This window comes from Miscanthus floridulus, chromosome 5 (assembly GCF_019320115.1).
Source record: "Miscanthus floridulus cultivar M001 chromosome 5, ASM1932011v1, whole genome shotgun sequence".
Lineage (NCBI taxonomy): Eukaryota > Viridiplantae > Streptophyta > Magnoliopsida > Poales > Poaceae > Miscanthus > Miscanthus floridulus.
This window is the reverse complement of record NC_089584.1, coordinates 137,237,754-137,251,115: the sequence shown is the minus strand read 5'-3', so window position 1 is coordinate 137,251,115 and position 13,362 is coordinate 137,237,754. Positions and strand designations below refer to the sequence as shown.

General features: G+C 43.1%; 1 protein-coding gene across 5 annotated transcripts; it reads right to left on the bottom strand.

Annotated features, from left to right (window-relative positions):
* Positions 1 to 1,649: 1,649 nt before the first annotated feature.
* On the bottom strand, positions 1,650 to 10,475 carry LOC136450914 (sister chromatid cohesion 1 protein 4-like). 5 transcript variants are annotated; one of them, XM_066451599.1, is made up of 15 exons: positions 10,211 to 10,459; positions 9,889 to 10,032; positions 7,106 to 7,364; positions 6,922 to 7,016; positions 6,790 to 6,839; positions 6,465 to 6,514; positions 5,282 to 6,117; positions 4,822 to 5,184; positions 4,602 to 4,746; positions 3,966 to 4,102; positions 3,045 to 3,850; positions 2,788 to 2,869; positions 2,479 to 2,587; positions 2,262 to 2,391; positions 1,650 to 2,178 (listed from the first exon to the last, which is right to left on the bottom strand). In XM_066451599.1, the coding sequence occupies exons 2-15, from the start codon at positions 10,010 to 10,012 to the stop codon at positions 2,080 to 2,082; spliced, it is 3,285 nt and encodes a 1,094-aa protein (XP_066307696.1). In that variant the 5' UTR covers positions 10,013 to 10,032; positions 10,211 to 10,459; the 3' UTR covers positions 1,650 to 2,079. The 5 variants fall into 5 exon arrangements, 4 of the variants coding, with proteins under 4 accessions (XP_066307696.1, XP_066307698.1, XP_066307699.1 ...); XM_066451601.1 differs by having other exon boundaries at positions 2,836 to 2,869; positions 10,211 to 10,449; XR_010758478.1 differs by lacking the exon at positions 1,650 to 2,178 and having other exon boundaries at positions 2,352 to 2,391; positions 2,714 to 2,869; positions 10,211 to 10,475.
* Positions 10,476 to 13,362: the final 2,887 nt, after the last annotated feature.

The following is a 13,362-nucleotide window of genomic DNA, read 5'->3' as shown; positions in this document are numbered from 1 at the left end:
TTTTCGCCGTAGTGGATGGATGGCCATGGCCGTGACGTCGACCACCGAACCGAGACCCTTCTCCTCCGGCAGCTCTGGTCTCTCCTTTCTCTCTACTCCAGCTCCACTCCGTCTCCCCCGTTGCTTCGTAAGCAAAAAAAAGTAGTAGTAGTTGCAGGAACACAAAAAGGAAGGAAGGCGACAGTTAGCAGCGTAGTAATGTAAAGCGTTCCCGTCAAGATCCGTTTGTTTCATTGGGTGGGTCAGTTAACCGCTGCGGATTATATATAGGTTTATGCTAGTGCCCATGCATCCACGCCCCTGCTGTTCCTCGGTCGTTTTCAGGGCAGCGACTCACGAAAACGCCGTGCAGATAGCCCATCGCCCATCACTTTGCACTCTGGCTCATCAGTCCCCACGATCGAGCGACGAGCATGACAGAAAGGCAAATGGCATATCAGCTTGGAAGCGCTGGGGGCACTGGGAATGTTGGGAAAAATCGACCATAGATGAGCTCGCTTTTGACGGCAGCATGCACAGCGATTTGCGGCAGGCCCTTTTGGCTACATTCCATGAATGGACCGTGAGTGATCTCTGCCGAAAGGGCCTGCCAACTCTGCAGATACACTATTATTACTACATGTAGCTGCCGAACAAAAGAACCTAAAACATGCATTACCACTACAGTGAAAACCAACGCCACCGACACTGGATGCGCGGAGGCCGGTCACGGTCAGGTTCAGACTTCTTCATCAGAGCCAGATTTGCCAAACCCCTGTCCTGGTGCAGGCTTGTCACTCGACTGTAGTCCACAGAGCAGCGAAGGCACCGGTAGCCGCTGTTGGTTTGGCCTGGTTTAGTTTATAAGTCATCGTTGAAAGTATTGTAATTCGTTTATTAGAAGAGAAAAATATTATTAGTTAGCTGATAACAGCCGTCACATCCGGGAGTGGCAGGAACAGCTGCACGTGCAACCACAGTGCACCGCACCGTCCGATGAGCGATAAGACGCGAGCTGTTTTCGGGTGACATACGGCCATGCGCCACAGAAATGCTGTCGACGACGGCCAGCCGTGATAAGATGATCCGAAAACGGCACTGTGGTCGCCGAATAATTCCGGCACCGACTTCCTCTGCGCACCGTCGTGGTGGTCGCTTTCCAGCCCTCCTTTTGTCGAGCCATCGCCGTCCAAGGTGACTAGATCTTGCTACTCGTCATCCTCCACGATTTTTTTCGAGCATTTTTTTTCTGGGTTCCTTTTTGCTCGTTTCTTTTTTTGGGACATCTGGCTGTGATGAAAACAAATTAGACTGATACCAGCAACTTTCATTGCGACAGGTACGGATCCAAAGTCGCTTTACAATGCCCTCACTGAGGCCTGTCTGGTACCGCTTATATGGCCAGAATAAGCTGAAACAACAGCCAAACAATATGTTTTTTTACAACGCTTATTCCCAACTCATTCGTATAAAAAAAACAGAAGCTAAATCAGACCAGCTTATTTTGACAATGTTCTTATTTTATTTGTACAGCTTATCAGAAAAACGCTTCCCAGATAAGCTGTACCAATCAGAGCCCTCATCAGACGAACATCGCAACCTGTTTTCCCAATCAAACATTGCAAGAATCCTGGCCCATTTAATCTTAATTCAGATCCAGCACGAAGAAATGGTTCACAAGAAAGGTCACTTGAATAACTGAGTTAAAATTGTCAATACTGACATAATCAACAGGTACATCATCATCTCGGGTTGCTAACGTATACAGTTCCTACGGGCTTGCTTAGCCAAGCGAAGACAATAACTTAGGGGAGCTGACGCTATCAGATTACATGGCAGGCTTTACAAGTGTCACTAAATCATATATACAGTGAATAGCCAACGGTACAACATAACAACCATCCTACTCAAACCCTAGGAACAACGGATCAGCGCGGGAGATGCTACAGAGGGGAGGATAACTTAACAACAACAAAAATGGATTTGCTGGAGGGGTAAAGGGGCACGGTGGGGGCATCTGCAGTGTTGTTGGTCGGTGCGATGAATACAATGATAAGACGTATGGTATGTATCGCGCTAGGGTAAGCTGACTATGATGATCTAGAATTCTGACATCAGCAGCTTTGGACCTGGCTTTATGCTCACATAATCGTAGGGGTTTGGTTGATCCACGCTGATGTAGTCCTTTGTTGTCAGCACCTGTGGATGAAACGGAGAGCAAATTAATGCTCATGAGGGAGGCTCAGCACTGAACCGCAAAATTGAGGGAAGAATTGGCATACCAAGGTCTCAAAGAACATTCTCGATGCTTCCTTCCGTGTCTTCCCGCGCACCAGATGATCAATAGCGACACTCTTCCTCCCCAGACCAGAGTCTTCATCGAATAAAGTCTTGAGATATCTTGCAACACCCCTGAACAGCCATGCATTGAGACCATAAAATGTTGAGCAAGGCCCTGAACATTCTGAACTCCATATGAAATATCGCTTAGCACTGTACCTGGTGCGAGAAGACCAACCACTGTTGTCAAGAGACTGAAATTCACTAGGGTTTGGCTCGTCATCATTGGCGTCGTCGAAGTCCCCATCATCATCATAGTTCAGAAAATCTGGAACAACACATGGTCAGACAGTGACAAAGGCTTGTACTAGGTCTGTCACAACACAGGACCAACAAAAATTAGTACACGCTGGTTGGGGAAATATTTGATGTAATAAACCCAGGATGTAATTACTGTGTGCAGGATTGATTGTGTATAAGTGGAAAGAAAGGTCCTAGGTGCCACTTGGAATCTCCTACTCTCCTTACATGTAAGGCATACACATACATCAGAGCACATCAGAATGGATAAACTACCTGTATCAACACCATGAATTGCACTCCCAAAATCCTGTAAACCAAACAGGGCACCGATTATTATATGGCCTTGATGTAACTGAACAAAACAGTGCAACGAATTCTGCAGCAAGATATTGGAATGAAAGGCCAGGAAAAGCATGCTGTAGTAAGCAATTAAAAGATTCTTATAGCATTTGCAAATTTTGAATATGCGTAAATGGACTCACATTGCATTCCTTCAGTTCATAGTCATTCACCATATCCAGATCCATAAGAGAACCCATGTTGTTTTCTTGGAAGCCAGAATTATCTCCCATAGCAGACACAGCATTTTCATTCTCCGTTGGTCGAAGAAAACCAGAGGCATCTTGATTATATCCCACCGCATTTTCATCCGCCGTTGGTCGAGGAAAACCAGAAGCATCTTGACTATATTCCACCCCAGTAATCTCAGAAGCAGGGACCTCATTACTCTCAAAAATATTAGCATTGCTATGAACAAAATGATTGAACTCCCCTGTAATGTCGTCCCCTGCGTGAACACAAGCTTGGCCAGAGTTATCTAGAGCCACATCTTGACTAGAAACGTTTGCATCAGTACTCCTCTGCAAATCAGATGGAACATCTTGAAGACGGTCACTATACAGTGTATCTACTTGAGCATGCTCTCTGTCAGCAAGTGCCACTTCTTTCTCATTATCAATAAAAGGTTCAGTCACCCCTTGAAACAGAGTGCCAATAACAAAATCATTAGATGCACCGTTAACCTGGTTGTCAGGAGGAATTTGCAAACCAAAAGCAGGTGTAGCGCCACATGCATCATTTGCACCTGACAGCAAGACATCTGATTGAATACCATCTGGTATGTGAAGTGGGTCATTAATTGTAGCAGCACCAAACCCAGCAATATTGCTATCTTCTGGAATGGTTTCAGGCATGTCGAATTGACCTTGTAGTTCCATGCTCTGAACAGCAGGGCGTACAATAGCCTCATATGTCCGATTGTGTAATTCGTTTAGCTCCTCAGATAGACCTAGTAGAGATACAAAAATCAGCCTCATCGCTCAAGATGCTTCCAACTTCCATTTTTTTTCTAACTTAGATATGTCATGGTGTACAGAAAAACAAAGACATCACAAGAAACTTACAGGAAAAGATGGGCTCGTGGAATATATCATCTTCCAGTGAACCTTTCTCAATCATCCATATTTCGGAACGAGTGCATGGAGCCTTTTTACGAATGCGCCGTATATCCTCGGTATTGATCAACTGTTGCCGTATAGTACTGGAGAAGGAAAGAGATGGTCAGCAAGTAGACTCATGCCAGAAGTTATTTCAGAAAACATTCATTAATTGTGTGCAGAGCCGCATTCAGCAGGCACATATAGAAAATGAAACCAAACAGTAGAATGTCAGACCAGGAAATATCCCGATCAAAATTTCAAGCAAAACTGCATCATACTCTCCCTAGCATGAGTAAGACAGCTTCTACAAACAAGATTGTTGTGATGGCACAAGAAAAAATACAGAATAAATATGGAATAATGTCAAAACCTTAACGAGCACTAAAGACATCACAACATCTCTGCAAAAGAACCTGGTTCAGGTTGGCATTACAACCACATGACAAGAACTAAGTAAAGGGACTATGGAGATAGGGATTTCATATCCGGTCAGGATAAAAAAGAGGCAGTAGGAATTCAGCAAAGAATAAATTTAGAAAAACTGGCAGTTGCTTGTTCATAATAAAAAAAACATTTGAAAGTTATAAAGCAAATACATACTCAGCATGCAGGACCATGGCATCATCTATTTGCACTTTTCTCTTGAGTGTACCCATCTTCGACCCCAACCTCGGGCGTTTCAGAGATGATTCCCTCGGTGGTAGTGGTGTTGAATCAAGTGTGAACCCAGGGGTCCTTGTACCGACTAATGCAAGGTCAAGTAATTAGGTAAACACACTAAATCCAGGTGACAGAAATGCAGTGTGTAAGTCATACGTACCTAAAATAGATGCCAGTATATCATCATCATGAGGAACAAAATCATTGGTTCTTTTACCATGTGGTCGGCTAGACAACCTTTCAGTGGTCTCACTCTCTAAAGCTGGTAAGCTATCTTCCAGGTGTCTTTTTCTGCTCGTAAGGCTGCCTATTATGTTACTTCCATCAGATTCAGCTGTTCCTTTTTCCACAGTTGTCTGCCCCATGTCAATTGCATGATTGAATTCAGCATCCGGAGCAGACAGCATTTTCTCAGGCTCAGCAAATTCTGAAGTTAATAGTTCATTCAGTCTATCATTAGATGCCACTACTTGTTGCATTGCTTGGGCTTCATGTTGAAAATTTGCACTTGGTGCAATTGTACCTAAATAAAAATAGTAGAAAAGTTACATGATCTCTAACCCTTTCAGTGACCATGGCATGGGCAAAATAAAAACAAACAAAGGATATCAACTGATTACCTTGTGCATCAACTAATGGCCCATTAATCTGTACTGGGTTCTCCACCACAGATGGTTCAGTAGAACCATCGACACATCGCTCTGAATCATTTACAGCCAAAGGTACATCTTCAATGGTTGCATTGACAGTTACCGTTTCAACAGATGCAGCTATACCATCAGAACCAACCAGCTCATCAGCAGTAGCTTCCAAGTGTGATGCTTGACCCTGGGATGGTAAACCCTCACTTGTGTGCTGTTGCACCAATGCATGTGTGTCCTGCACAACAGAAGACTCAACTTGCACAGGCTTCGCCAATTCAAGTTCTGTCATCTCAGCACCCACAACATCACTGGCATTTCCTGTAGCTGAATGGAGAAAATCTGAGGCTGGAGCAGGAGTGTCAGCCTTTGCAGTTTCATCATTGGTAGATGGTGATGCTTTTCTCTGTGGGCTCAGAACAGGACTTTCATGGACTCTGGAAGGAACTGTCTCTTCCATTAAACCAGGTGTAGCTGGGGCCTGAGCGCTAATGAACTCTGGTGATGCAGGTTCATCACAAGTAAATGGGCTAGGTTGATAGTACGAAGCTGATGGCCCTGCAATACCCTCATTATGCAATAATATATCATTCAAATCAGGAGTCAGTACATTGTAAGGAGTCTGTACATTGTAACCAGTCCAGTTAGGGATACTGTTTCCTCCTAGGCCATCTGCATTAAGTGGACCTAGCTTTCCATGACTAGAAGGCCCACCGTCCATGTTGCTGTATCCTTCAGCTGTTATGTCTGTACTTTTGTTATCATCAATGTCCATATCAGTAGAAGGGACTGACAGCCGACCTTGAATAATAATGCTGAAGGCACAAACAAAGAAAGATAGAACCAGTGTAACTTCAGTGAAACATGACTAAAAGGGCAACGATGCAACATCACCTAATTTGAAATGTTATGAAAAAAAAGGATTTCAAAATACAAGTTACTACACACAGATAACTGGTCTTCTGACAATATCATTGAACTTCACAATCCTAGTTTTGCAGCATAAATAAACTTATAATCATTCCTGGAGAACCAGGAAGTCAAAACTTTGGATGTAAGAAAAGATACAGATTGTTACACCCAGACAAAAAAACAAGTTAAATCAAATGTCCAAGAGAAAATAAGAAAGACAAAATTCAAAAGAAAAAGGAGGCAACTTTACCCATCATCAGACTCAAGATGAATTGAGTGGTCCTTGTTCAGAATTAATTCCTGACAACAGATAAATCTAATCAGCTCTTAGTCAGAAAGTTTTAATGCTGGTATCATAAAGTCAGGCCGCTCTTCTATCTAAATAAGACAAACTATCAAGACAGATGGGATTTTTTCGTTTATTCTAATTTACAACATACAAAAACCAGAAATTACCTAACTTCAATAAATTGTTAAGTCCACTATTAGATGGACCAGAGTACCATCATGCAATCAGAGCATAACATAGAGAAAAAAACTATTCGAAGAGAAAAGGAGAAAAGTAATATAAATACCTCCTCCAAGTCCAAGCCAATATGAGATGAACTACCATCACCAAATCTTTCTGCACATTTAATACTTTGCCATGGTTAAAATGTTATTAAAGAAATGAAGTCAGACAAGATGAGGACAGAGACAGGACCAACCATCTAGGCCAAACTGGGATGTTGAATACCCTGTTTTTTCTGGGTTGTCTTGCAAAGTGATCTGTTCTTTTGTGCTCACATGATGATCAGTGTCGCTGGACCATAGCGGACAGTGTTCAGAAAAAAAAAACTGAACAAAGCATTCTTAAATAGTGAAGTTATTAAACAGAGGCTGCGGCTTTACCCTTGAAACGCAGCTTCTGGCAGTTCAAAATCATCAAGATCAAATGTCTCAGGCAGAGTTATAGAGTGATACGGAGCAGTTGACTCCTCAGGAGGTAGATCAACAGCAGTGGACCTGAAAGCTTGTTTTATCTTCAGCAAAGCTTCGCTGCAGTCATGGAATAGGTAGTTGACCTTCCGAGAATAGATTCTGACCACGCCTAACATAAGATGACTTGATAACCGAAGTGCGATTGGAACGTCAGGGAATATGATGGAATCTGCAGGAATAGCGACCACAGATTTTCAGCTCAGAATTATAGAAAACGTACAATACAGAATTGTTAGGTCAAAAAGTGAATACTATCATTAAATTCTACACGATGTCATATCAATTGTACTGGATGGCAGATTTGCCCCATCCAGACTGGCAGCTTCTAATGTAAAATATGCTCCATTGGCTCCTTGAAGAAAGAAAGTGTGAAGTATCAAGTGTTCTAAGCTTTAAGCATGCTGTAAAGAAATCTTTCCTTGTATATGACCTTCTAGATGGTCAAGTATCTAGAGATATTAATTAAACGTGTGCATCTTCATTTCCATTTATTAGATACACTCGCAACCAGTATTCATGTCTCTGCTAGCACTGCAGCCACATGCCCAGCGATGCTATTTTTAAACAAGAAATACTCCAGATATGAACCAACACCTCGTGCTAGCCAGGCATATATCAATTTAGAGGGTTGGATGGTATCCCACAGTATCATAATGGCAGCCACATCGCGTTTCTCAGATGAAATAGCTAAGAGAACATCAGTTTATGCAAGGTGCAAAAGGATTGCACAACACAACATAATATGACATGGTAATTTGAATGTATTGTATTGGCTGCCTTGAAATTGTTACTACCCTAACCCAACATAATATGACAACTTGTCAGGCCTACCAGAATAACAGGGCACATAACCAAAACGAAGTCTTTCTGAACAGAGAGTTAGATGGATACATGTATTCATTCCTCGTAAAAGAAAATAGTATCAATTTCACCGCATCATAATACAACAAATCAAGCCGGATAGTTTCTATCTTTTATCTAAAAAAAACCTAGCAAGTAATGATTTTCTGTAAGTATTTTTTTTTCACGAGGCATAACCCGTGGCATTGGACTTCAGGCTGGTAGTTGTCCGTACTCACCTAATTTAGATATCTCCCTAATTTATGACATGCGATGTGATGTAGGCTGAAATTCTCTTAAAATCTTCTTCTACATAAGGAACTTGAGTATGCATTGCTTTCTGTGATACATGTTTGCAACTTTGTATGTTTTCTATAAAGCATGGATGATATTGCCAGGTGGTAGCGATATCAATTTATGCATGGTCTGAAAAAACATAATATGGCATATAGTAAAAGGAATAATTTCATTGTCAACATTGGCTGCCTCAAAACTATTATAACCCTAGCTTAACAGGCCAACTCAATAAGAGAATATTGGGGCAAATAGCGAAACAAGTCTTTTTTTCCCCTTGAGGCATGTGCAGCACAGAGATCAATGGATATATTCCATCAGCCACTAAAAAGAACTATTTTTTCAATATTACATTGCAGCTCAACGGACAGCGCTCAGTATTTGTGCGAAAGAGGAATTACAAAATTACATCATAGCGCCTTCATGTATCACATGCATCAAGGGGTGCTCCTGATAAATATTATGTGTAAGTTAAATGCATAAATTGTAAGAAAGACACCCAAACAGCATCAGCATAGCATGCTCCTGATAAATATTATGTGTAAGTTAGATGCTACACCAGTCTACTACTCTACTGAACTGTGCTTCTCCAAATCCAGAGTAGAGTGATTGAATTATTCAACTCAACCAAGATTCAAGCCGCTTGATGATGGATAATAGCATCAAGAACTAAAAGCACTCCCAGTCCTCCTAATATGGAAGTGACAAACAAACGGACGATCACGTAAAAGGAAAAAGAAAGGAGGGAGAGGGAAAAAGGTCACACGCTAGTACAACTAGAATAACGAATTATTATCCAAAGGTTAAAAAACAAACACAGTAACCAAGCCAGAAAGATGAGTTCTCTCCACATGTCACATACACGACACAGGGTGCTAGAATTATATTGTTTCAATAAGCTTTACCTAAGAATTACTCCTAATAGGGCGAAATTAATGCAAAAATTCTGTAGTACTCCCAAAGCAGACACCCCTTCGGCTCAGCAACAACCAAGGTAACTGAGCAAAAAAGCCATTGGTGCTTTTAACCCTAGCAGGCAATAGAACAGCAAAAAGAAACAGCTACATGCACCAAGGCCAAATGTACCGAGTAGTGATTTTCTCCAGCGATGTCGATGATGCACCACAAACTAAACAAAAAAGAATGGACAGCTCAAAAAAGGTTATCTTTTTACGCCTCTGGTAGCAACAGGTAGAAGCTACTTAACCCTGGACATAACTAGAAGGGCTAAAATTCTTCTATTACAGTTACATAAACATTTCGTTTCAGACAGGTTGCACAGCTCGCTTTGTTCTTTTGCTTGTCTGAACATCAAGTTTTCTTGGCTGGAGGTAGTAGTACGGACGCTATAGCCACGGGGACAGATACAGAGAAACCATAAATAAATGAGCTAAATTTAGCATTTTTTTTTGGTTCAGTGCAGCTACAACACTGACGAGCATTAGCAGAACAACGCTATAGCACCCTACGGGTCAGGTCACAGCATGCACAGACCTAACAGTAGAGTGCAAACCCTAGATTAAAATCAAATTGTTGGAAGCGTAAGCAAGGCCACCCACCTACTGAGACGCCGATGTCCGTGTCCGCGACCTGGTTCTTGCGCAGCTTCCGCTCCAAGTGCGCGGCAATCCATATGGTCCCGAGGGGGCCCTTCTTGGCCAAGATGAACTGCGAGTAAAACATCTCCGGCTCCCCTCCTTACGCTAGGGGCGAACCCAGAAAAAAAAGTCAATTTTTGCAAAAACAATCGGCGTTAGCAGGCATAAGACATTTGTACACTTGCAACTAGATCAGATCCGAGTGGAAATGCCAAATAGCGTAAGCTAGGGTTTGGGCGCTCGGTTTCGCGCGGCAGGAAGGGAAAAGAAGGGGCGGGCATACCTGGAGGGTGCTCGTCGCCGGCGAGCGGCACGGCGAAGACTTGGCGTCGGGCGGGCTGCGGTGGTCGCTCAAGCGTCGCCACGAACGCGGGGTGTGAGCCCGCACGCGGGGGGTGAAGGGGAGAAGAAAAAAGCAGGGGGGAAGACAGTCCCGTAGAAATTTGCCTGTGACTGGAGCGGGCTTTTGCTTGGACGCCTGTTGCCTGCTTTGGCTGTGAGGAGCTGCTGCAAACCGAAGACAAAAGTGGCACACGTTTCGTGCTCTCACCCCTATCTATACGGAATCCGTTTCCAACCCTGGCGCTGCACTCCTGCCTCCTGAGGATATGTGTGCAAGGATATGAATATATATACGACAGTTGTTGGGGATGAGATGCAAAATTGGCAAATACTACCTCCTCGAGCTGTGAGTCTGTGTGTGACAGTGATGAAGTGACCGTGCGGGTGTCAAATTGTCAACGTGGCTGTGAGGATGTGTTGGCCTACTCCTACGTACTTCCTCCCTAAGTCCAGAACAAGTGCTGGAGAAATCTAACTCATTTAAGGTTAACTAACTATGAAGAGTATAAGGGTAGTCCCAGCGCTGAAGGAGGAAACGGTTTCCATGGACTTAAATGATCTGTCAGCTAAGCTAATATCCGACGTGACACACTACTTAACGACGAAGAAAGAGAGAGAAAATTGAGGAAACGGTTTCTCAACTGAGAAACAGCGTCGACTCAACACCTAAGGCACAATGAAACGATCTTTATCGCATTGGGATGAAATGGGTCATTTCTTCTAGGGTGGGGCCCGCGCGCTGGCTCGACGATGTGCTACCGTGCTCGACGCTGGCATGCCACGCTCGCCCAATGACATGGCGGGATGAGTTGGTTGCCTCTGCCAAGCTTTGCAAGCTCGCCGTCGCCATGTACGACCTCTTCGTCGTCGTGCCCGCTCACGGTCACGATACTCGCGCGCAAAGTACTAGCCTTTTGCCTCATCGCTGCACAACGGCCGCCTCGCCTGCTGCCGAGCCTAGCTATATGTGCACGTCGCTCATAGCCGCGCCACTCCCTACGCAGGAGCACTTGTCGTCGATGCGTGCTATCGTGCGCCTGCCCGCGAGCGCCCCTACCACGCTACACCCCTGCCGCCATCGCAGCTCCGTCCATGCCGCGTGCTCGCCATGAGCGCCTTGCGTGAGGAATTGCTTTTCGTACAGCGAAGAAAAAGGAGACTTACGGGAGGGAGGAAGGATAAGGATAGAGAGAGAAGCAGTGGTGGAGGTAGATGTTTATAATTGAGGACACTGTGGGTTGGGTGCCGGGGGTGTTTGTTCCCAGGACTAAACTTTAGTCTCTGTCATATCGGATGTTTGACACTAATTTACAGTATTAAACAAACTAATTATACAGATGGAGACTAATTTGTTAAACGAATCTATTAAACCTAATTAGTTTATAATTTAACAATGTGGTGCTACAGTAAACGTGTGTTAATGATGAATTAATTAGGCTTAGTAGATTCGTCTCGCAAATTAGTCTCCATATGTGCAATTAGTTTTATAATTAACACATGTTTAATCCTCCTAATTAGCATCTAAACGTCCGATGTGACAGGGACTAAACTTTAGTCTCTGGATCCAAACATGGCTGCCCTAGTATCAATGTTTGCATCTCCAAATAAATGTATTATGAAAGTATGTTCCATGTCAATCTAATGATACTAGTTACATATGATTATTTTTTATGCATACTTCATCAAATTTAAAAAATTTTAACTCCTTGAGAAGTGAGACATGTACTTATTTTGGGACGGAGAAAGTACGGCATCTATACCATTGGATCCCCTATCCGTCTCGCAAATGGCCAAATGGGAGAGCCATGGTCAGGGCAAAGTTGCTCTAACTGCTAGGCCTAGACTGTAAGACCCACTACATTTTTTTCAAAAAAAATTATGACTACTCCCTCTGAAATTTATCCCGCGTTTTGAGGACTCATCAATTGAACTTAACTATAACCTATATTTAAAAAAATAGTATTAATATTTATATCTCCAAATGAGTTTACTATAAAAATATATATGATGGTGTTGACGACCAAAAATATATCAATAGAGAGATTGGGCTTCACTAATAACTTCTTGACATCAAGGAGGTGCAAGAGAATATTTGACACGACAAGAATCGAGGCCCAAACAAAGAAAGAGAAAATTTGGTCTCTGCCCTATCACAAAGCGGCCTGGCCAATTTCCCTGTGTTGTCAAGTGGCCAAAGTGCCTAGTCCTAAGAAAACTGGCCATGTCGGTTTGTCTAATCATTCCCAGTCCGATTTGTTTACAAATCAGTTTTAGATCTATTTTCAACAAGGGAAACTTAGAGATTGCGTTCTAGACATGCTTTTTACTGGGATAAGACCACCCCTTCTATATAACGAGAGGATCACGGTCGGTTGAGAAATCCAACTTCCAGTCATTAAAAACACATCTACTACCTTTTTTCCTAACTTTCTTTTTACCTTGGTGTTCGTCACGTCTCTTAATGAGATTTGATGGCGTTCTAGGTGGCCCTAGGAAACCTCACTTTGCCTCTCCCTGATGGGTCTTCCCGGGAGGTGTTTGGGAGTCTACTAGGCAAAGAACTAGCGTCGAATCGGCCTAACCGGCTTGTTGGTCGGTTTCGCTGATTTAATACATTCTTGTTGAGATCAAAGTCATGTGCGAACTCGAGCGTGCTAGCCCTTGATGGTGTGTGACTTAAATCTGTGTCAACACACTTTTTGGCGACTTCACTAGGGAGAAGGAAGGAGAAATCTATGAGCAACATGTCGGACGATGATAAGCCCAAGGATATGGGTGATCACACTGATCCCTTCAACCAAGGGTACATCAAGAATCTGATGTCAATCAAAGAGCTTCATCAGAATCTTCGACAAAGATTGAGGCTAAGTTCTCCACTGATCTACAAGCATTCCTTACGAGTTGCATCAAGGATGGGCGGGGCAATGTTAGCTAATACCATGATCCCATCTTTGGCGACCCAGAGGCTTCTACATCCACTGCACCGGAGTGAAAAGTTAATGAAGAGGTAGATGATCCTTACCATACTCATGTTGATTATGCTAATATGATGCAAGACCATAGGACAATTATCGATAATAATCTTATGATTGT

What these genes read in the sequence shown, in the direction of transcription:
- LOC136450914 (XM_066451599.1), bottom strand. Translation starts at nt 10,012, where the DNA reads ATGTTTTACTCGCAGTTCATCTTGGCCAAGAAGGGCCCCCTCGGGACC. An exon ending in CCAGAAGCTGCGTTTCAAGG is followed by an intron (nt 7,017 to 7,105) that starts GTAAAGCCGCAG and finishes GCTATGGTCCAG; the next exon opens with CGACACTGATCATCATGTGA. An exon ending in GAATGTTCTTTGAGACCTTG is followed by an intron (nt 2,179 to 2,261) that starts GTATGCCAATTC and finishes TTTCATCCACAG; the next exon opens with GTGCTGACAACAAAGGACTA.